This window comes from Actinia tenebrosa, unplaced genomic scaffold (genome assembly GCF_029948245.1).
Source record: "Actinia tenebrosa isolate PJP-AT-01 unplaced genomic scaffold, QUT_ActTen_1.0 PGA_scaffold6__47_contigs__length_16458017, whole genome shotgun sequence".
Lineage (NCBI taxonomy): Eukaryota > Metazoa > Cnidaria > Anthozoa > Actiniaria > Actiniidae > Actinia > Actinia tenebrosa.
The window spans coordinates 13,592,113-13,615,825 of NW_028292583.1; the positions used below are offsets into that span (position 1 = coordinate 13,592,113).

At 36.7% G+C, this 23,713-nt stretch overlaps 3 protein-coding genes across 3 annotated transcripts; 2 read left to right on the forward strand and 1 right to left on the reverse strand.

Moving 5' to 3' along the window:
- The first annotated feature begins 6,428 nt into the window (after nucleotides 1-6,428).
- LOC148906129 (DNA ligase 3-like) lies at nucleotides 6,429-15,561 on the forward strand. The gene is made up of 27 exons (XM_089039402.1): nucleotides 6,429-6,720; nucleotides 7,011-7,139; nucleotides 7,256-7,402; nucleotides 7,635-7,741; nucleotides 8,033-8,077; nucleotides 8,185-8,271; nucleotides 8,460-8,617; nucleotides 8,956-9,130; nucleotides 9,373-9,462; nucleotides 9,590-9,655; nucleotides 9,759-9,827; nucleotides 10,034-10,096; nucleotides 10,251-10,330; nucleotides 11,154-11,241; nucleotides 11,377-11,454; nucleotides 12,028-12,063; nucleotides 12,143-12,230; nucleotides 12,441-12,583; nucleotides 12,865-12,939; nucleotides 13,108-13,254; nucleotides 13,477-13,507; nucleotides 13,710-13,873; nucleotides 14,096-14,170; nucleotides 14,284-14,328; nucleotides 14,407-14,492; nucleotides 14,725-14,791; nucleotides 15,045-15,561. Exons 1-27 carry the CDS (start codon nucleotides 6,429-6,431, stop codon nucleotides 15,141-15,143), a joined length of 2,730 nt encoding a protein of 909 aa, XP_088895528.1. The 3' UTR covers nucleotides 15,144-15,561.
- A 128-nt stretch (nucleotides 15,562-15,689) lies between these two features.
- LOC148906130 (uncharacterized) lies at nucleotides 15,690-19,680 on the forward strand. The gene is made up of 2 exons (XM_089039553.1): nucleotides 15,690-16,289; nucleotides 16,700-19,680. Exons 1-2 carry the CDS (start codon nucleotides 16,155-16,157, stop codon nucleotides 18,005-18,007), a joined length of 1,443 nt encoding a protein of 480 aa, XP_088895679.1. The 5' UTR covers nucleotides 15,690-16,154; the 3' UTR covers nucleotides 18,008-19,680.
- Nucleotides 18,616-21,088, reverse strand: LOC148906131 (uncharacterized). The gene is made up of 2 exons (XM_089039557.1): nucleotides 20,604-21,088; nucleotides 18,616-20,280 (listed from the first exon to the last, which is right to left on the reverse strand). Exons 1-2 carry the CDS (start codon nucleotides 20,816-20,818, stop codon nucleotides 19,863-19,865), a joined length of 633 nt encoding a protein of 210 aa, XP_088895683.1. The 5' UTR covers nucleotides 20,819-21,088; the 3' UTR covers nucleotides 18,616-19,862.
- Between the last annotated feature and the right edge of the window lie 2,625 nt (nucleotides 21,089-23,713).

Genomic DNA, 23,713 nt, shown 5'->3' on the forward strand with positions numbered 1-23,713 from the left:
CTCAAATTAGTTTAGTTAAAATTAAAATGTAGGAAAAACATGACCAGGCTGGTATGGTTTTTTAATACGTCATTTTCAATTAAAGTCGCTTATTTCGGCAAAGGATATTCTTCCAAGGGAATATTCATACCCCAATAATAACATATTTGAAAAGATGAAAATAGTCCTCGTGCCAGCCAATATTTTCTTCATGCAACATTGCCTAAAGAATGTTACTTTCTAGGAGGAATTTCCTTTTTTTGTTCATGATGAGGGCATCAACCCATCAACATAAAAGTGCAGTCATGAAAAGTCAATGTGGTCACTTGATGTCACCATTCATCTGGATAAATGTGTTAATGGCTTTAGTTTCCAATTGGAATTGCCACAAACATAATTACAATTTAAATTACACAACATACAAAGCTAAGGGGGGCCGGGAGAGAAAAAGGGTGATAGGCCCAATTGAAATTAAAATGAATGACAATCACTCCATTTACAGTTCCGTTCAAGTGACTACGATAATAGCCGAGGCTGAGTTTCTGCGCATAGCAAAACTACAATTATCATGTGCGTAACTCCAGCCCGGATAGGAACTATTATCGTGTCACTGACATGGAACTGTTAACTGGAGTATTGTACGCGATTTGTTAAATATGTTGTAGTTGAGGCACTTACATGCAGACAGACACACAATATCAAAGGTACCCACAGATCCTGAGGAAAAAAGCAAAACACAAAATTTACAATACTTGTAATTCCCTAACTATAGATACTAAATTACTTGAATAGAAAAGAAAAGGTAAACCTTTTGCATGCTTTTATTTGGTGCCCTAGAAAACAAGACTAGTCGCTAGGGGTAACCCTACTTTTATGTAATGGGCCGAGCTAAATGGTATTAAAAATATACGCATGGCAGACACAAACATCGGAGGCAAAGAAATGTTCTCCAAATAGCTGTGTAAACTTATTGTTTATCAAAAACATTATTTCCGACACCAATAATATAAAAATGAAATGGTTAATTAGTGGTTTTATTAAATTAAGAATCTATGGAATTATTAATCTAAATGAATAATACAAAAAAATAAGAACATCAAACCAAACTTTTGCAGGGAGTTAATATATAATTTCAGCTCAATAATATAAGTTACCACGTTATAATACGACTTATTGGTCTAATCATCTTCTACGGAGCGAGTACTCTGTCTTGAATCATAACATGTAAAAATTTGATCCCCAAAGCTTTTAAATCTCGTTTCTTTAAGGAAGACAGGAAAAATAATATTTCCACAAATAGGCTGTATGACACCGTAGGTATTTATGACAAAACGAAGCTTTCAGATCAAAAAAACGAGAAAGATCATGAAAAAATTATCAGGTTAAAAAAGACTCACTAGCGTTTCGATCACAGGTTCATCTAATGTGCTTGGTGTGCGTCCTGATCAGGAGCTCTTGGTACTGTAATATCACCTTCTACTTCAACACTAAAACGTGGTACTGAAAACAAAAACTGGTTCGGTTCGCCATTTTGATTTCTTTGATAAGGATTACCGCTGATCTATCCTTTCTTCTTGTGGACTCAAAGAAAGAAAGCCAAATGTTATAAAAATGATTCTTTCTTCTTCTTTACTTTCTTTCTTTCTTTCTTCTTGTTTCGTTTCTTCTTTCTTTCTTTCTTCTTTATTTCTTTCTTTCTTTCTTTCCAAAGAACAAAGCTGCGGAACAGCTACCTACTAATAACCAGGACCATCGCTCCGGGAACAGAACAAAACTAGTACAGTTTAATTGGGGATTCTATAATATCGAAGTCGAAGGTTGGAAAAGTAAGCAAGACAAACAAGAGTTAATTATAAAACCTTCCCAGGGGCCACAGTGGAGGATTATGGAGGACTATATAAAGCCAATAATCAGAAGGAAAATCCTAACAATATCTTGTACATATTGTACAAATAATCTTACAGTCTGATGAATCAAGGCCCTTGCAGAGAGGATAGTGGAATCTGCGAAATCTGTGGAACAGCAGCTGCCGTCTTGTGAAAATAGCGATATCTGAATTAGAAATCATTCGCCAAGACCTCGAGGTCTCCTGAAACAGCAAGAAAGGATGTGAACAAATCGCTTAGGCCTTTGACAACGAACGGGAATGGGAGGACTATATTTCTCAAATGTAACAGAAGGAAATGGACCCTTAAACCCACTAAAGGACTGCATTTACATCGTGCAGGAATAGGAAACCTTGCGCAAGATTGCAATAAATATCTTAAATCTAAAGCATGATTAAAAGGTAGGAACCACTAGACGAAACAGATTCCTCTATTCACTCCTCTCGGAGTATTGTCTCAAATACTAATATGTTATAAGTCTGACGGTTGGATAATAGACCTCCATTCTATTCCTAATGTTAGAAGTTTGAATAATGGCCTCATTTAAATATAAGCTAGTCTTGTAGCTCATATAGATTAACTGAGATCATGGTCATTCAGGCAAAAAATTTTGATCTTCTTGCATAAATGAGTTAAATAATAAATACGTTTTTTTCTGGTCACCTCCATAGCTATGACTTGTGTACGTATAACGCAGGCTTTAATTGACCAAAAAAATTGACAGAATTTTGAAGGGGAAAAACCGGAGGATCGAGTAACATCGTTTAAGTGCTACACAGGATTTCTTTCAATTTTTTCCGTTTCAAGTAAGCGTTTGACTATTCTAAAGAAAAAAAATCCGATTCTCTGTGATTTTTTTCCCCCGCGGAATGACTATGTGGCTTGAATAAATTTATAAAAACATCACTTATTTGGATTTAAGTTTCTCTGGCAAGTAAAACGAACCAAATTGAGATAATCTTAATTATAACATCGATAAGCTTGCAGAGAAAATGGGAAAAATGATATTCTGGGAGGTATTTACCGTTAAATATTAACGAATTCCCCTTCCTTAACGCTAAGGCAAGCCGTGTAAGGTTGATTGTCACTATATGATGTTTCGGCGGCCAGCTGCTCTCATATTCATAGACCCTAAAAAACTAGAAAACCAAAAATGACAGACGACTTTGGGGTGACAAAAATATCAGTGAAGAAAATCAGTATACGATTGTTGTAAAGTGCATTACTAAACCCCACAAGTTTGGGTTCTCTACTTGAAAACGTAACACTATATGCATGCGGGGTGAATTAAATTTCGAAGCCGGGACGATTCAGGTCTTATTTAGATAGTGCTTGCTTTTAAATACTGTTTTTTCGTGTTTGTATCAATTTTTCAATCGAAGCCGCAAGCTAAGCTAACTCTCGACAGTTTATTTTAGAATGGCTCTATGTGGGTGAGCCTTTTTTTTATCAGATTCGCGGGTTTCACATAGAAGGGCGGCTGCTCGAAATCCATTATAGAAAGATTATATTTTTCTGTACCACTCATGAAATTATTTATTATGATGTAGTTGTTTTTCGTGCAGCTAGTTTTTTTTTAAATAATGCGTTGGTTTACTTTAACCTATGTACAGCTGTGACGACTGATGTTTTTTACTTAAGCAAAATTGCGCGCATTTAAGTCACTTAGTGCTAACGATGATTACATATAAAGTAAAACTCTCTTGTCTTCTTCTTAATCTTGCATTTATATTTTAAGAAATTATGGCGCGGGTAGTATAGCTAAATTTAAAGTCTAGGAGAGAGTGACAGCATTTACACTACATATTATACTTTTTACGCTTAGTCACTTTGTGTTGTGCTTTGCCATGCACGTATTTGCTAGCTATAAAAACGGTTGATGATCGTGACAAACAAAGCTTTTATAAGGATCGCAGATAGATACTGAGCGATATGTTTATAGAGTTGCTTTCCATGACATCTTGCTTGCGGTTAATTAGCTCCCCTACATATGCACCTGTTCACCCCATGCTTTAAGTGCGTTTATTTTTCTTTCTCTTCCCTAGGAAAAATTTAGAGGCCCTACCTGATGAATAAACTAGGACCGCATTTTATAGCTCTGGGGCATAACTAAGGTAAGGTCTTTAGTACTGATTGATCCTGATAGTGACAAATAACGATCGATAAGGAACCTTACGACGTAATCTAGATTTGAAATTCCCCTCGCGGGCGTGTTCTTTTGATCTCTATGTGTCTTGATATAGACAGTCTTCTATTATAAAGCGATAGATGACTTGGATTAAAGTCTCTTAAGTTCATGGCTATCATTGCTTCGTTATCTCAAGAATTACGTACTCGGACACTGAAAACACAATGCTTCTTAGTTGATGAGAATCGATGGTTTGCTGTTATTTTCTTTTGCTCGTTCAATCATTATTAACTGGTAGTTACATTATTTGAATGTATTTTTAGTTGCCTGTACGGTATCTATGTCAACACACGGTCAATCTTAGTATACCAAGTAGAGAAATGGAAATATACTTCACCATAACGCGGAATTGGAGACGCCTCGTACTTCAATAAAATCGCGAACTAATAAAATGATATTGACGGGAAATTTCAATTGACGCAGAATTGTGCAAAGTCATACAGAATCGCTTGGGCTAAGTTTAAGTGTTAATCAATTTATTTTTAACTCTTCAATAGGTTCTTGAATTTAATGTCGTCTATATTCCATAACTGAGGATAACATGATGTCAGATCGCGTGTGGTCGCTAACATCTTCAGCAGTGTTCTCGACCGTTTTCTCTATCCTTCTACTGACTGGCATTGTTGGCAATATACTTGTTGTCATAGTAACAACTAGACGCAATACACGTCTGTTACCTGGGGGCGTGTTCATACGAAGTTTGGCGATTTCAGACGCAGGTGGATCGGCTAACATCATCTTTATGCTAATCACCATCATCTGTAGAGGGGGCTGGGTGTTTGGTCACGTGGGATGTCAACTAAGTGGCACGTTTATTGTCCTTTTTGGCTCGTCATCTTTACATCTGTTGTGTATCATCAGTATTAACCGGTATCTAAAAATTGCCAAGACCAGTTTGTACAGACGTGTATTTAATAAAACTGGAACGATAATATTACTAATAATCCCGTGGGTACTCCCCCTGGTGATGTCAGTTGTGCCCGTGTTTGGTTGGTCAGCACACGAATACCAGTTTAGCAAATGTATTTGTCATTTCTACTTCAGTACGAGTCTTTCTTACACGATAACCTTTCTCATCGCTGTTGTAGCCACTCCTCTAAGCATCAGTGCCATTTACTATGTCAATATGTATTTCCTTATCAGAAGTCACACAAGCTCCATGAAAAACTTACAGCGAAAAAGTCCTGCTGCTAACATCGAGGAAATTCGAAGTGCGCGAACAATCTTTGTCTTAATTGTTGCATTTATATTGTGTTATACTCCGGCTAGTATAATCAATATATTACAAATGGCAGGCTATGACGTGCCACCATACCTAGACCTTATTTCCAGCATGACTTTAATCGTATCAAAACATGCCCAGAATCCCTTGTTGTATGGTATACTTAACAGACGCTATCGGAAGAGCTAATCAAGATTGCGAGATTAGTTGTTCGTTCCTGTTGTTGTAGAAAATGGTGTCCAGCTGTTGAGAACGAGGAGGAAAGCCAGTCCAAACGAAGAAGTAACACTGCTGGAAATAGCGTTAAAAGACAGAGACCTTCCTCAGTAAACTCCCTTCATGGGTGCCCGAGGATCGTTAGACGTGATAATTCACCTCGTTTAGCACTAGCAATCAATCCGCGCCACAGCTGTGGAACACATCCACGATTAGTAGTAGAGTTTAGAGCTTCTTGATGGATCATAAAGAAATTAAGTCGCCCCATGCAAGGGAATCCGAACCTATGGTGAATTCCGGATCCCAAGCGCTGGATTCCGGATTCCGAGACTCTGGATTTCTATTCCAAGGGTTGTATTCCGGATTCCAAAACTTTTGGTGCGGATTCTGGATTCAAAAGGGTGGATTCCGGATTACATCATAAACTGGATTCCGGATTCCAGGGCCTGGATTCCGGATTTCAGAGTACTGGATTCCGGATTCCAAAGCCTAAACTTTCGTGGATTCCGGATTCCCTTAAGTTTTGAATATTTCCGCACACTCAACCTCATTAGGTGATCGAAACTAAAGGACAGAAAGTAGATAACTCCTAATATAAGAGTTTCTTACCTGCGAATTTTGCTGGTGGGATTTTATTTTTAGTGGAAAAATAGCGATAAACGCAGCCATCCCATTTACATTCATTTTTTTATATTAGCAATCTCTTAAAATAGGAAGATCCATGCGGAGTTTGGGTTTCCTGTGGTACTAGACTATCCTTCCCAGTCTCCCTGCAATTTTAACACCACAGGAAGACCGGTTTGTTTATGGGCTTGAACAGACTTGCCCAAAATTTCACTTCATGTATTTTGCTTATACAAGGATTTTTTCTTGCCGAATAATAACTTTAACACGCAGAATTACGAGAGTTCGTCTCGGCATTAGAACTGTATTCAACATGACGGACGAATCGAAACCGTTTGTTGTGGAATACGCGTCTCAAGGAAGAGCTAAGTGTAAAACTTGTAAACAGCAGATTGAAAAGAAGTCTGCGAGAATAGGAAAACTGGTTACAAATCCATTCAGTGAGGATGGAGGGTTGATGAAACAGTGGTACCATGTAAAATGTATATTTGAGGCTCTGAGTAGGGCTAGATCAACGACAAAGAAGATCGAAAGTACGAGTGAGTTGGATGGGTTTGAAGACATGAATGATGACGACAGGAATATGATTGAAGGATTTATTAAAGGTATTAAAGCTTATGTAAAGTTAACTATTTTTTCTTTAAAACGTCGTTGGAAAACTTTTGAAAGGCATAGAAAGCATACGTTTTGCTTATCCTGATATAACTCTTGAAACAGAATTAGAGGTTTAGTTGAGAGGGAGAGATAGAGGTGAACAGTGGAGGTGAAGGGGAAGAATGTGACCAAATTCGGCTATATTAATGGTATAATTTGGGGGGGAGGGGAGATTGTCAAATATTGGGCTATTGGGTTATGTTGTTGTGATAATGCTGCTCTAATGTGTTTAGATGGTAAGAGCAAGGTCTCTTCTGCCACAAAAGTCCTGCTAAGAGAGTTCAAGCAACTCTTAACTTCAGTCCTACGAAGGGATCAACAGCAATACGGACACTTACTACTGATGCTGCTGGTAGATCAAGATCTGATGGTAGGGAATTAAAAATTAAGGATTCAATTTATTTTCGCTTTCGGCTTGTGATTCTAATAAAATACTGTAATTAAGATTGCAAAATAGACTCAAAAATTTCATGTTGTACAATGTAGATGAATCATCCACAGGCAAGCATGGTCTAAGTAAGGATGACACATTTCGTGAGTTCAGACGTCTTTGTACCATGCTGGCAGGAGAGCCAAGCTATAATGCCAAAACAAAGATCATTGCTGATTTCTTAAGCGCAGGAGCATCTGGAGGTAATCATCTGCAAGGAGTGGTTGTACAAAGGGTGGATAGTGCTAAGTTGATGCTGTTATCCAATAAATTTATCCAGATTTATCCATCGGATAGTGCTATCCACCCTACGTACGACTGGGCCCTGCAGCAAAAATGTTTCTAAATTTTGTATTCATATTATTTTGTAGTAATAATCAAGATTTTAACATTTTTGTGTCATTCAATAAGCATTATACATCTGCATAATTTTAGATGGTTACACTGGAGATCTGTTTCTGTTAGCCAAGCTGTTGTTACCAGGAGTTAACAAGAGAGTCTATAATTTACAAAGCAAGCAGCTTATTAAGCTTTTTAGCCAGGTTTGTATTTCATTTAAAATGATTTGAATAGCTTTAATTATTCATTAAAATTATGCAAATCCTTATATAGGTTGATAAAAATGTCCAAAACCTAGATGAGGTAAGAAAAGGGTAATTAGGAGGATTCATCCTTTAGAGGAGTGGGCACTGGCCTATTAGCTAACATCTGATCAAAACATCAGAGTATTTGAACAAGTTCAATGTCATACTGTAGACCTATGTTTTCTTTATATGGGGAAAATCCTTGAAAAATTGTTTTTGCTAATCAATCTTCTTTGCACTGAATTTCAGATTCTTGGGAGTGATCAAGATGAAATGTTAACTGACTTAGAGAAGGTAATTTGAATTTCTTGAAATAATTTATTCAAGTTGAATAATTAGGATAATGAGTGAATGATTTTATAGCAAAAATATTGGTAATGTGTCGTTAATTATTGTTTCAGGGGGATGTAGCTGAGACAATAAGTGATTTCTTTGAGCAGAGCCTTGCTTGTAAACCTGTAAATAAAAGTACCCTTAGTAATCAAGAGGTATATTATTATATAGTATCAATTTTATACTGTCTTATCATATATAGTCTCCTACACAGCTGCTAATAGTGTTGTGAGTGTTGCGTGACGACACCAATAGTGGCTGCATAACCCGTAGGAGACTAGTCTTATCATTGATGTTCAGAAATCATATATTTTCTAAAAGTTTTTTAAAAAATTAATTCAAGGTTGATGAATTCCTGGATAATCTCACAACTTTTAGCAAAGAAGATGACCAGATGAGAGAGTTAAGAAAGATAACCAGAAAGTGTACAGTGAATGACCTGAAGTACATAATCCGGCTGATCAAGCATGACCTTAGAATGAACACTGGTGCCAAACATGTGTGAGTTAATAATAATAATAATAATAATAGTTTATTTATCCACATAACGCCTAGGAGCATTTCACATACTCGTTGATTGATTTGTTGATTTGGTTATGTATTTGTTATGTATTTGTTATAAGTTTCCTTAAAAAATAACTGGACACTAAAGAAGTTGCAAGGAATTTGTCACGAATATTGCCTTAGCTATATAGTACAGGGCAGGGGGGATGGGGGATGGGGGGGGGGGGGGGGGGGGGGGGGGGAGAGGGGATTTAGTGGCTTACAAAGGAATAATAAACGAACTACCCCAAAAGTAACTGTGCTATTCATGATCAACATTCTCACTATATTCACAGCTTAGAAGCCATTGACCCAGATGCATATAAGGCCTTCCAGGCATCAAATGATTTGAAAGATGTGATCAAGAGATGTTTGGACAAAAGATCTGGGGATGGTCATCATGGAGTACCATCCATGAAGAAGAAACTTAGCATTCGTGCCTCTGTGATGACACCCATCAAACCTATGCTGGTAATTAGAATATATATATATATATATATATATATATATATATACTGTAACAGTTATAGAGAGGTTAGACTGAACTGTCTTGTTTCTTGAGGGGTGGAGAATGTATGTACTAATGTACTGAACCATCTTGGCATCCCTCCTCTTCCTACCACACCCATCCCTGCTCCCCCTGCACATTAAGCTAGAAATAATAAATAAAAGGTATCTTGCTGTCATACTAATCTATTGTTTTGCAACTTTAGGCTGAAGCTTGCAAGTCATTTTCTCAAGCAATCAAGAAGAGCCCAGGAGGAATGTATGCTGAAATCAAGTATGATGGAGAGAGAGTTCAGGTGGAGTATAGTCTGTGTACAGCCACATCTCACCCCTCTCTCCCTTCCCTTCATGTGGACTTCTAATAAAAAAGCTGTATTTTGATGTTTTCATTTTTCATATCATGTATTGAATAATTTCTCTCAGGTCCATAAGAGTGGTAATGAGTTTGAATTCTTCAGTCGTAACCTGAAGCCAGTCACTCCTCACAAGGTACAGCAGTACTGTCTTGTAGCATAGTTAAGACAGTCTTTTGACTTTATTTACACAGAGTATACATAATACAAATAATGTACTTGATTTTTTATGACTTTAGGTGGCAGACATAAAGGACTTTCTTCCCAAGTCTTGTCCTCATGGAAATAATTTGATTCTTGACAGTGAGGTGAGACAAATAAACTCCCTTAGAAAGTTAAATGTTGGATTACTAGGTATATATCCCCTATCTTAGTGTTGGCTTTGTTTGGCAATGCAAAATAAGACAAAAATACATGGAAATGCCAGACGTATGATTTGGTATCAAATTAAAACTATTTTTCCATTTTTTAAAGCCTTTTGTCTCTTACATGTAGAAAATTTTCATCTTTTTAGGTTCTCCTTGTTGATAACAAAACTGGCAAGCCCCTTCCTTTTGGAACTCTTGGGATTCACAAGGTCAGTATTCATTATTGTATATAGATGACAATCAAGATCCTCTAGTAAGGATTGTGCAAGATTGTGCATCTATTTACAGTAATTTAGACTGTTTAAAACTGTTGTTGTTGTAACTGTTATTCCATTTATCATTGTTTGTCTGTACTTTTACCAGAAATCAGCTTTCAAAGATGCAAGTGTATGTCTTTTTATATTCGATTGTATTCAGTTCAATGATGAAAATCTTATGAAAAAGTAAGTTATGGATTTGTTATGGACAGTTATGGACGTATACAAAAAACTAGTTATATTTTTGTTCTGGATAATACGTACTGGTCCTGAACAGAGGGGCCTGAAGAAATGGAACAGAAGGTTGCAGGGTGGAGAGTGGGGGGCTTAGAGGAAAAGAAGTTGTGCCCACTGTAATTTTGCGTTATGTTTGTAATTCTTGTTTCATTGAACACTTTTCAAAAACAACTGATAAATCTCTCGTACTATCATCTTAATATGTAATGAATGCCAATCAAAATTATCGAATAATAAAACCATAGATAATTATTTTGTATGGTGGAAGTACACGAAATATTCCACTCAACCCTGGAAAAAAGGTTTTGGGGAAAAAATAGTGCGCAATCATTATCGTTGCTTCTCTTAACTCTTTTATGAAACAAAACTGAAAGATGCATGTTTATCAAAGATTTTTAACGGAATGTTTTTTAATTTTTACATTTTAATATCATGTTATTAAGGCCTGGCCTTGGCACCGCGTTCCGCATGTGTCGGATCTAATGCAAATGAACTCCAATCGTCGCTCGTTTGCGTTGGATTCGGCGTATGTGGGGCTCGGTGTAAAGGCTGGGTCTAACTAGGAAAATAAATTTTAATGTATATTTATTTTAACATTTGATATAATTCTTAATTATTTTACCATATATTTTTAGTGTTTAATTGTAATTTGTAAAGCGCCATAATTGGACAGAAATGGAAATGGCGCTATATAAGAATAAAGTTATTATATTATTATTATTACATTTTATGAAGAACTGTATTTACGATTCTAGCATTTTCATTTTTGAAGGACCATGCAAGAAAGACGTCAGATTCTGGAAAAGAATGTCACTCCTATCCCAAACAGAATCATGCTCTCTGAAACTACTTTTGTAAAGGTTTGTTTAGCGAAGGGACTTATATTTGACTATTCCATGGATTACGCTATTCAAGTTTTAAAGAATGTGTTGCATACATTTTGTCGGTTCAATGTAAACTGGGCAATCAATGGAAAACTGTTCTCCACTCTTTAGACTGAGAAGGAGTTGTCCAAACTGATGGCCAGAGCTATGAGAGAAGGGCTTGAAGGTCTTGTTCTCAAGGACCTCAAGGTATGATATGTCAATGATATGAGCCGCTTAGTATTTTAGTTATAATGGATAGTAGCATCCGCGTATATGGTAGAGGAACTTGTGGTCATGCTCGTTATGATAGTAGCGGTAACGATGACGGCAATGTCGACGAAGATGATGATGGTGGTGGTGAAGACCACGATAGAGCAGTTTTCGTATGACTGTGAAAAGTTCAGTGCCGTAAGCGCGCCGTGCCGTGACCGTCATGTTTTCTAGTATATTAATTGGCTGATTTTTTTCTCGCGCAATGTGATTAGCCTGTCAGTGACTTGACCTTGGTGTGACTGCTTCTACGCCGTGTTCCAGTATTTGATTGGATGGAGAGTAAATTCTCGAGCAATGTGATTAGTCTGGCGTATCCCTTGTAGTGGCACGACCGTGTGCGTGCTGTGAGCTTTTCACAGTCATACGAAAACTGCTCTAATGATGATGGTGGTGGTGATGATGGTGGTGGTGGTGGTGGTGGTGACGAGTGCGATGATGATGATTATTTCAGTACAATTATTATAATATTACATATTACATCATCTGCGCTGCATTTGCTTGTTATAGGGATTTTACGAACCTGGGAAACGGCACTGGTTAAAGGTAAGTCAAGATAACAAAAATAAACGAAATGCTTATGCCTTCCGTACACCTCAAACATTTTTATCGTGATTATTTTTAGATGAAGAAGGATTACTTAGAAGAAGGTGCCATGGCAGATACCGCTGACCTGGTTGTTCTAGGCGCGTACTATGGCACAGGAAACAAAGGTATTCCCATTGAAATAAAACCTTTATGAGACGCCTTTATAAGGTGGTTCTGTAAGTGATGTTCAAAAATAGCTCTCATTTACTGCCTTCAAAAGCGATTTGAATGCGGCTTATTGCTGTTGCATATGGCTTGTTTCCCTCATCACTTTTCGTATTTCACACCAGTGTTTGTCGCTTTGCAAAATACTTGACACTCGTTGTTATTCCCAGGTGGGCTCATGTCAATATTCCTGATGGGAGTATACAACCCTCGCACCAAGATGTGGTGTACGGTAGTCAAATGTGGCAATGGCCATGATGATAAAGCAATCGAGAGGTTGAATAGAGAACTAAAGATGAAAAAAATAAGCAAGGTAGGTTACCAGAAACCTCGTTCTTATTCTTAGAAAATATGTCATAGCTTTGCAGCATTTTAGAGCGAGTGAGCGAGTCAAAAACCATGGAATTGAGAAGCTTGACGACTGGTATGTTGTTAAGGTGGGTGAAGGGTTGAGGAGAGTGTGAGTGGGTTTGGAGGTGATGTGTCTGACGTTAAAGGGGGTCCGATTACTAAACCATGTTATAACTTAACTTAACAGGCCATGTTTTAATTACTTGCTCATGCTATGAGGATTTCCTCAATGATCTAATATAGGACCCTAACAGAGTTCCAACTTGGCTTGATATACACAGAAGCATCATTCCTGACTTTGTTGTAGATGACCCCAAGGTAATATTCATCAGTCAATCGTGAATTAGGCACTTATTCATTCAAGCTAAGCCTACTATGCTAGATACGAAAACACGATCCTACAGTGCATTTCACATAATCTTTGACGAGTGGTTTCCGAATTATCTCGTCTATTGAATAATTCAGAAATACCTTGATTTTAAACAGAAAGCACCAGTATGGGAAATAACAGGAGCAGAATTCAGTAAGTCAACGAAACATACAGCTAATGGAATATCAATACGATTCCCGAGGGTGACTCGAGTAAGGGACGACAAGGATTGGGAGACGGCTACTGACCTCGACCATTTAGCGGTATGTCTTCTTCATATTATTGTTTCTATTTGTTTTTCTGCGTTCTTGCTGCGAGTCTCTCTTCTTAGTTTTTTCTCTGTCCAATCTTTTCCCTTTTTCTTTAGTATTTTTTACACATTTGTTTCTTTTTTCTTTTCTTTAGCTAACATTTTCCGCCGTCTTGCCGCTTATCTTTTTTGCTTTACTGATTTGCCACTTTTGTCTCGTTTCTCTTTGCTGTAGACGCTGTTCAAAAACTCCCGCGGATTCACGGGTAACTATATTTGGGATTTAAATATTTCTCAAAGTTTCTTGATCTCAAAATAAACAAAAATAAACTACAATAAATGGGTAAAGGTAGACGGTTTAGTTTGCTACTGTAGATGGTAATTTCCCATAAGGAACTCGCATTTTCCCCTTAAGCTCATGTCATCTTTTTACTAAAATGGACTCTTTTTGTCGAATTTTTCTTCAAGACACATCCAAAATCATGGAAGATGACAAGGAAGACAGCGACGAAGAAACTGCTTCAACAAGTAAAGATGTAAATATGGATGACGACGAAGATGACAAGGCCAAGAGCCTTGGAAAAGGGAAAAGGAAAGCTGATTTGAATAATGACGAGGAAATCGTGAAAAAAGTAAGCACTTTTGGACAACACTAGTCTGATGCGCGCGCGTGACAAAATTCCAGTTTCCGAGCTCGAGGGTTTTTGTCTGTGTTCTCTGGTTTTCTTCCTCACTTCGTAAAAAACTAAGCTTTCTTGCTCTCTGGCGCAGAGTTCGGCTAATGAGCAAAATAACAATACATTTTTATTTGCTGTCTAAGAACAGTATTTTATATTCTTGCGGTATCATTCTAGAAACAAATATGCAAATATGGATCCAGTTGTTACCAGACAAATCCTGAGCACCTGAAAAAATATTTTCATTCTGTGGTGAGTAGATTTTTATTGCCGCTAGTTATAACGTCGCTGATGAGTTCAGCTTTTGTAATGACTGTATCTTTGTGTGTAACTGGATGTAACTTAGTTATTTTTTGGAAAAATAGGCAAAGACTGCAGAGCCTGGTGATCAAACAGGAAATTCCTCAAAGGTAAATTTGTCAGTACTCATTCGCTTCCCAATTCTCTTTGTTGAACCTATTTTCACATGAACTTCTTCTTTCTTACAGGGGTTACCATCTGTGTTCAGTGGATTACAGATTTTCGTGAACGACGATATGAAGAACGCTAAGAAATTAAAACGCTACATCATTGCGTATCCTTCAATATTGAATTATTATTAAGAATAAATAAAAAATGTATGTTTAATCCTAGGATTACTGTTTATAAGCCGTGTTACGGTGGATCAGTGGCAGCTTGTAGTCTTGTGTTGCCTAATACCACTTCATGCTTACATATGTTATTAACAACTGCAAGCTTTCATCGCTCTGCGATGCTATTGATATTGGCTCACATGCTCTGATTAATAGATCCTTAATAAATGATAGATATGATGGAGACGTTGTTTCAGAAATAAATAAGGAAACGGCTACTCATATAGTGACTAACAAAAAGGTTGGTACACGTGATCTTTAAGGACTACATATCGTGAGGTTTTGTAATTGCAACTCAGCCTTGTGACTTGAAGATCCATGGGTATTCAGTCTTAGCTAGCATCGTAAACTTTACTAACGATATCAGTCCCCACAGGGTAAGGGGTGAGCAGAAGATCCATGCAGTCTATTCTCACATATATAATAGTTCTCGCATTTAAAAATTCACTGAAAAATATGTTTAAAATATTATTTTTTTTGTTCTAACCATGCAGGAAGCATCTGGTAATGGTGCCGTTGCTGTTTCAGCTAACTGGGTGTGGGCATGTATAAAGGACGAAAAACTTGTTCCTGTCAAGAAATACCAACTCTAGTCGTTTGCATACTGGGCTTTCCATGGTCAGCTGTAATAATAATATAAAAAGAAAGGCCACACAAGCACTGGGACCGCGATTCGAGATATAATATGTATTTTTTTTCCAAAATAAGCCCTTGATAAGCTGTCTATAAATAATATACCTGACATAAACAAATCATCTCCCCTCCCTAATACAGCACATATTAAAATGAAATTGGGAGGGAGGCGGGGTATAGGCACTCTCGGACCTCCTCAATCTCGTATCCAGAGCCTTCATTTCTTACTTCACATGCTCGGCAAAATAAAGTAAGGGTACGAGATTCTTGGAGCTTCTCTGAACACGCCCCTGCAACATAAAATACGTCATTTGATCAATTTATGACTGTTTACCCAAGACTTACATTGCAACAAATATGAATTATTATTTGACACGATAGCTCGTATCTTTTTAGAGTTAATATTCAAGAGGGAACTATTTAGAGATCGCGTTACTTCGAAATCCAATAATCATAGTTGTATTATAATTAAGCTCAGCTTACCTTAAAGGACAACTGACCCCAAAAATTGCCGTTTTTCATATAAAACTACAACGTACATAGATCACATAAATTCAACTTTGAACTCTGATACAGCTTCTATGTCGCCGAAAAGAAATAATCAATTCGCGAAAAATAGCAATAGAAGAGCGCCATATTTGAGCCCGCAATAAATTACCGCATTAATGCCGTGACGTCACAACGTGAAGCTTGCATTCCAAACTTGTTGAGTTTGTATATTTCGAGTGCTAGTCGATCTTTTAATAGTCTAAGTTAGAGTAAGTTTCTTAATCCAGACGGTCCATTGTTGTGTGCCAGAATGCACCAACCATTCTTCCAAAACTGAGTCTGTTAGCTACCACAAAATTCCTAACAAAATAGCTCTTCAGAAGGCATGGATAGCGCGGATAAAGAGAGAGAACCTGCCGCCTTTGAAGAACTGCTACGTTTGCAGCGATCACTTCGAGGATTCATGCTTTGAAGTGGATCTGATGGAGCAGTTAACCGGGATAAAAAGGAAGAGGAGATTAAAGAGCGATGCTGTTCCGTCAGTATTCAATTTTTGCAAGCCAGCTAAAAGAAGAGCTACATCAGAGAACCGGCTCAAACGCAAACAAAACGAAGAGGTGAGATAACATGTCATTTATACATAACATAGTTTACATTGTTTTTCGAAATAATCACTCATGAAAAAGACTTATTAATGCATACCGAAGCGAGTCATCAATCATTAGCTATTTATGCTTTCATAGATGAAATGTTGCTTAAAATCATAAGTATAGCTAGTAATATTTGATCGATACTTGAAATTTTCAAAATGGTTATTTGCACGTGTTTAGTTTACATTTGATATCTATTCGTAAACCATAACAATGTTGCCGTAATATTCCAAATTTGCTTGGATAAATGACCACGGAAGAATAATTTATAGCATTGTTGGTTAATATGTTTATTTTGTATTATTTAAGGTAAAGTAGGCCTCGAAGAATGGTTTATAGTATTGTTGAAAACATTGTTTATTTTTGTATTTTCAAAGAATGTGGAGCAGCTATGTGCCACAATAAATCCCTCGTGTGAAGATCCACCAAGTATGGAAACACCAGAGTTCTCTCCTGAACCACTTTGTAAGGAGATTGGTGTTCAGTGTTGCCTTGGTTGTAGATATGTTGTAACATCCACTGTATCAACTCAGACAGAGCCTGGATACTATAAAGATGCCGACACAACAACAGTTTACAATCCCTCCCCTTCACCAAACATCAGTAGAGATGAAATACTCAGTGTGAGCTTCCACGACCACAGCTACAGTACTAGCTATCACCCCTCACCAGTAAAGTCAATGCCAACAGTGTCTCCACAAAAGTCAGAAAAGTCTTTGTTTTCAGAGGAAGAGGGACTCCCACTAAGTGACGATGATCATGGTTTCATTGTTTCATCGCAAGAGACAGTTTCAACAGCGGACAGTGAATTAGAGCCAGAAAACAAAGACTGCAATAAAACTCTTGAAAACCATATCAAAGAACCTAAATATTTGGTATTTAACTCTTGTTTGCAGCAGTTATTCAAGTTTTGTAGAAGCTGTGGAGCACCTGTCGCTGATGTCAACTTTGTATGTCAAGGCAGCCTACTTATTGTGACAACTATATGTATGAAACATCATGCTTTGACATGGTACTCACAGCCAATGTTAAATCGCTTAGCTATTGGGAACTTGTTGATTTCCTCATCAATATTATTTACTGGTAATACTTTTACCAGACTTCAAAACTTTGCATCCTGTCTTGGCCTAAAATTTCTGAGTGAGAGGGTCTTTTACAGACATCAGGAACGTTACCTATTTCCTGTTGTTAATGATGCTTGGAAGAGAGAGGAGGCTGCTGTAATTGAAGAGCTGTCAAATAAGGACATAGTAAATCTCAATGGTGATGGCCGAAGTGACAGTCCTGGCCATAGTGCTAAATATGGCACATATACTATGATGGAGACAAGCACAGGGAAAATTGCCACCTTCAGCATTGTTCAAGTCTCTGAAGTAACCAGCTCCAATGCTATGGAGAAAGAGGGGTTTCTAAGGTGTTTGAACACTTTAGAAGACACGGTCAGTATAAAATGTATCACAACTGACAGACACACATCCATCACCAGCACTATGGCAAAAGATTTTAGCCACATCAAACACCAGTATGATGTGTGGCATCTTTCCAAGTCAATTGTAAAAAAGCTGAACAAGAAAGCAAAATTGAAGAAAAACCAAGAGCTGGCACCCTGGATACAATCCATTTCAAACCATCTTTGGTGGTGTGCTGCTACATGTAATGGGGATGTACAACTTTTGAGAGAGTAGTGGAAATCTGTTGTTCACCATTGCGTGAACAAGCATTCCTGGAAGGATGCAGAGGTATTCAAAAAGTGTGCCCATCCTCCCCTAACCCGCAGACAAGTGCGCACCACACACTGGATCAAGCCGGGGTCACCAGCTCATGTGGCCCTAGAAGAGGTTGTCCTTCAACCAAAGTTACTTAATGACTTGGCAAGATTGACCGACTTTTGTCACACAGGAGGGCTTGAAGTTTATCATTCGATGATGCTGAAGTATTGCTCAAAAAGAGAGCACTTCTCTTACAAGGGAATGGTTGCTCGTACTCAACTTGCTGCCATTGACAACAATTTCAATACAGCTAGAATTCAAGCAATTGTTCAAAAAGGCCCAAGGAGTGGAGAAGCTCGTTATCGCAAGTGCTTCCCTAAGATGCACAAGCGCTGGGTTGTTAAGCCAGTCTTACAAAGAAAAAGCTATGCTTTCCTCCCTGAGCTACAACTGAAAGTACTTGAAATTTGTGAGGGTGGCATGGAGGCTGCAGGGGTTGACCCAATTGAAGAGGTTGAATTACCAAGAAACATTGCTAGTGTTCCTGCCCCAGACAAACAGGAATTGATTGAACGACACCGGTCAAGATTTTCTAGGTAATTAATTTAAATGGAATGTAGTAGAGACTAAAAACACTAAAATGTGTAGTGTTAAGTGATGCTAATTCTAACCATTTCCTATTTTTAATTAACACTATTTAGTAGAAAATAATGCAAAGCATCATTGGCACTCTTTTAGTGATTGTACTCTAGTGAATAGCTGTTTTGAAAGAACTGTCAAGTAAGCCTGTCGTCCCAATCCCCCTCATCTTTGAACAGTTGTGTTCATTACTGGTAATAATTACAATGCTTCTACAAATGGGAAGGTACATGACAGACCCAAGTAAAACTGCTATAAACAAAATATGTAATTAATGTGAAGGGGACCTGATTAAAGTGGTAGATAAGTTTGCAGTTTTTAGATGTTCAGATGGAAATTTTATTAAAATATCATTACCACTTAGGAAACGATTGACTTTTAAATGAAATCTTAAAAGAGGTCTTTTCTTTAACTATCTACGCTCCATTATATATGGGGTCTCTCCCAGTATGAATGTAGTATAGAAAAAATTCCAGCTGAATAGTGACTTTCGCTTTCACTCATGGGAATCAAGATGTTCATTCATTTGCTCTCAGTGAATTAATCAGCACATGATTACTGAGCTGCAAAGGGCCTATTTGCCTGGAAAAAAAATATATGAGCCATAAATGGCTGACAAGCCTGGATGCCAAGATTTCCTAGTGCCAATTTGTCTGACAATGAGACTAGTCAGTACCGAGATTCTAAGATGGGGTGGGATTCTATCACCAAGAGAATATTTTTTTCATTTAGCACAATTTTTGAATCCATTATAGCATGCTACTTCAAGGCAAATTCTTTATAAACAATACTGACTAGCCTTGTTTTCAGACAAATTGGTGCCCAGGAAATATTGGTTATCCATGTCTAGTATAACTGCAAAATTTGCTTGGTTAGCTCATGATTTTGTCCACTAGTGCTTTGTACACTAGGTTCTCTATTCAGCTGGATATTTTGTCTAGGTGTAGTTGTTTTTAAATAATAAAATATGCAAAACCTAGAAAACATTTATATAAACAACTTTCTATATGTACTTCATCTAAAAATAAATTCATGACTAATCTTATACATTTTGGTCTCAGCCTTTCCATGTTTTCCTTTTCAATTTATCAATTCAGAAATCCTGATAGAAAAAAAATCCACTCTGTGTATATGAAATGAAGTAAGGAATAAATAAAATGTATATAATAACTCCATGTAACTTTAGGCCAAGCTAATCATCTGCATAGTGAAAACCTTCAAATTCAAAGTCCTCCTCTAGTCCAGGGGGAGGGAAGTGTGCTCTGATGCACATGACAGCACAAGAGGGCAGAACAACCCGAACTTCCTTTCCAAGAACTCCCCAGCACCATCTTGCTAGTTGCCTATATGCAATGTGTCTGTACTGCTTGTGCTCTGGGCCTTCATACGCATTACTGTACTGCTGTTTGTACTGAGCCCATGCGGTTCGAAGAACATACTTATTGGCACAAACAGGTAAGAATCCAGGATGTTGAGTAATGCATGGTGGTGGTTCATCAGCATCTCCATCTTCAACAACAGACTGGCATGTTGCAACCACTTTTTCGATTTCTTGGCAACAAATGCATTCAGATATTGAATCCATAATTTGGCAGCTACCACAGGTACACCTATTTAACAGAAATAAAACAATTCTTAGTATCTTTGAACATTATCAACGATTGTCCCAAGTGAGAATATACATACACAACTTGTGACACAACTATATCCCTGTATCTATATCCTGCAGTATATAACTTATTGACTATCAAGCGATGTTTTTAAACATGTTTTTAATTAAAATTGTGAAAGTTGGTATTGCTTTTGGTCGCAAACTGGATTCATGCATACCAATATCTAAAGAACATATTGCAAGAACACGAGTGGCAAGATACGATTTTATATAAAATGGATATGTAGTTCAGTTTTGTGATAAGACAGAAGTACGACTTACCAATCTGAATTTGTAAGTCGATTGTTCTCTTGTTCATCGTCTTCAATAATGTCACTGTCAGATCCTTCTCTGAACTCTTCATCTGAGGAGATTTCTATTTCTGGTTCAAACTGATATGGCCGTAAACCAAATTCGTCGTCCATTCCGAAAAATTCTTGAGCGAAATCGTCTCCCGAGCTGTCCGAGCCTTCGGAAGAAGAATTAGATTCTGACATGCCTTTAATTTGATGACCAAGTTGTATTTTTTCGCAAAATATTGAGTAAAACGTATAAGAAACTGAGGAAGAAGTCAGGCAAACAACTGGAAGCTTGAACTCTTGTGACGTTGTGACGTCATTACGCTATTTTTCTGAGCCCGCGATAAAAGCGCAAGATGGCGGCCACCAGAGCGATATATGCGATGTTTTCAAAAAATTGTTTTAGAAAAATGGATGCTCTATCCCCTTTAAAAACTGGATTTTTGGACTTCTCAAATGATGTAGTTCCTCTTAAAAATGGGTCATTTTGGAGGGTCAGTTGTCCTTTAAGATATCAAATTTTTTGATTTTTAGCAATAATGTTATCAACTGTCAAAATTTATTGCATGGTTTGTTAAATAATTTACTATTTATGTGCTCTTTAATTGATGTTCAGTCAAATGCGCTGTCGACTATTAAAAATATCATGCGAATACCTGGTTGGTATCAAATACGTAGAGCTTGAATATATTATTTATATTATTTTTAGAATAATTGCACTTGCCAGATTCCACCAACAGCAATTTGGAGAATCTATAATATTTAATAATATTTCGTAGAATTATAAATATATTGTGAATATATACAATAAAATACTGATTCTTTACTAGAATGTTTGTTGTTTGCGTGACAAATTTAGTCTGACGCGCGGCCTGGGTGTCAGTCACGCAATGCAGATTTGGACGCGCGTGCGCGCATTCTGGCGCGCTTTTTCCAGGTTTTCATTTTCAAACCAGGTTTAATTTCGTGCAGAAATGTCAGCATTTGGCCTCGATTTTTCGACAGGAATACTAGGTAAGTGTTTATGATTTTTTACCATTATGTTTCTTAATGTTTTAGTTACGTATCTGGCATCGATTTTGTTGATAAATTCGCTGAACTACATTGTTTTGCCCACCAACTCTCAGAATTTTAAAGTTTAAATAATGATTAATATAAAGCTAGCTATAAGCTTAAGCTTATTTTTCAAGTATCTACGAGTTTCTTATTATATTAAAAAGCTTATATTTCAAGTCTATATGAGTTTCTTACCATCTTATAAAAATCAGATGTATTTGTATATATGTATTCATATATTCTGTAGGAACCAATATTTTAATCTCTATTATTATTAACTATGTTCAGATATGTTATATATCAGTTTATTTGAACAATATCTGCAACAACATTTAAACTTACATAAGCTTACAAGCTTAATATCCATTATTTCATTAATGGCCACTATCTTAATGACTAATTATTTAAAAAACAACCAACAAACAAAAACAGACAAACAAACAAAAACAAACAATAGGCTGAATAATCCATGCCAAATTTTATGAAGTTAAATGGGTCAGTTTATGAGAAGCGTTCTTAAAGAGTCTCATATCAATAATATTAATACAGTCTGACCAAAATGTTTATTATGTCAGCAAAAGTAGCATTTGACAATTATTTGCTGAAGGCAAAGTGATCACTGGTTAATATTCACCAACATGATGAAGTAGAATGGGATACTTACAGATAATCACTGAGCATGCGAATAATAATTATTCGCATTGTTTTAGACTTGAGAAAAGACAAAATTTGGGATTTAATAAAGCATCTTTTTGCTACTTCCTCTTTAGTATTTTTACTTGTGGTAATCACCAATGAATGTCGTTTCATAATCACTTGCTGCTTGACCAATCAGCACACAAAACTCTATATACTCAAGCCTTTCTAATAAATCAAGGAACAATAATATTGTATTGACATTGAGCATGAAATCATTTTATTTTGACGCAGCCTTCGGCCGAGGTGAATAAAACTGCCAGGTGAGGGCTTGATAAGCTCATATGTTTGCTAACTCATATACCGAATCAAAATATGGCGACAATTTGAATAACTATTGTTCTGGAATGACTAGCGACTGACTAGCCTCTCATACATATGCTTTTGTGTTTCCACAAGGCTAGCATGTCAGTCTCTAGACATGAATTCAAATTGATTGCCAGATTATAACAATGAAATAATTATTCTCTATTGGTTAAGAAATGAGAAAATTAGTGAAGATTGTTGGGATCCTGTATTTTATTTATTTATTATTTTTTGATGATTTTACTCTTTCTCCAATAAATAAATCACCTATAAATTATTATTTTTTGAGTAAATAATAATCGTCCTATGAATGAATTTTGTTTAAATGACTATTTTTCAATGTTGCTGTGAAAGCCATAGGTGGTTAAACTTTTAGTAATCCAGGTCTGATGAAACTCGGCTAATCACATCCAATCACAGCTGGGTATATTTTAGACCACACAAATTGCTGGTGATATACATTTTTATTCATCCATCCATCCATATATCCATCCGTCCGTCTGTCCATCCATCCATCCATCCATCCATCCATGCATTCATTTTCATTTATTTATTTATTCCTTTTTTGTTTAATCCATCCATCCATCCATCCATCCATCCATCCATCCATCCATCCATCCATCCATCCATTCATTCATTCATTGGTTCGTTTAAAAGTTTTTAGTTTTAGAAAAAAGAAATCGAGAATTTAATTTTTTTTATGCACAACATGTTTTTCATTAGTCTGTTTACCCTATCTTTATCGTATATCTATCACTATTATATAATTGCACTTCTGTAAACATTGGTATTTTTTACTCCTTTTTACTTTACCGATATGTATGAACGCCCTCAAAAAGATGTTTTTTATTCACGCTTTTCTGCTCCAAATATATCTTAAACCGTTTTTGTTTTATTATATTTCTTTCATTCTTATCAAGACAACGAATCATACAAAAATACAATAGGTAAATGGGTTAAGGAACGAGTACAAAATTATAAGGAGATAAGACAAGGCTTCCTATAGCTGAAAATGTTAATATTCTTAACTTAATT

Coding starts and splice junctions, on each gene's coding strand:
- LOC148906130 (XM_089039553.1), top strand. CDS start 16,155: ATGGAGCAGTTAACCGGGATAAAAAGGAAGAGGAGATTAAAGAGCGAT. Junction 16,290..16,699: donor AACGCAAACAAAACGAAGAG/GTGAGATAACAT, acceptor GTATTTTCAAAG/AATGTGGAGCAGCTATGTGC.
- LOC148906131 (XM_089039557.1), bottom strand. CDS start 20,818: ATGTCAGAATCTAATTCTTCTTCCGAAGGCTCGGACAGCTCGGGAGAC. Junction 20,281..20,603: donor CGACTTACAAATTCAGATTG/GTAAGTCGTACT, acceptor TCTGTTAAATAG/GTGTACCTGTGGTAGCTGCC.
- LOC148906129 (XM_089039402.1), top strand. CDS start 6,429: ATGACGGACGAATCGAAACCGTTTGTTGTGGAATACGCGTCTCAAGGA. Junction 13,874..14,095: donor ACGAGGAAATCGTGAAAAAA/GTAAGCACTTTT, acceptor GTATCATTCTAG/AAACAAATATGCAAATATGG. Junction 14,329..14,406: donor AAACAGGAAATTCCTCAAAG/GTAAATTTGTCA, acceptor TCTTTCTTACAG/GGGTTACCATCTGTGTTCAG.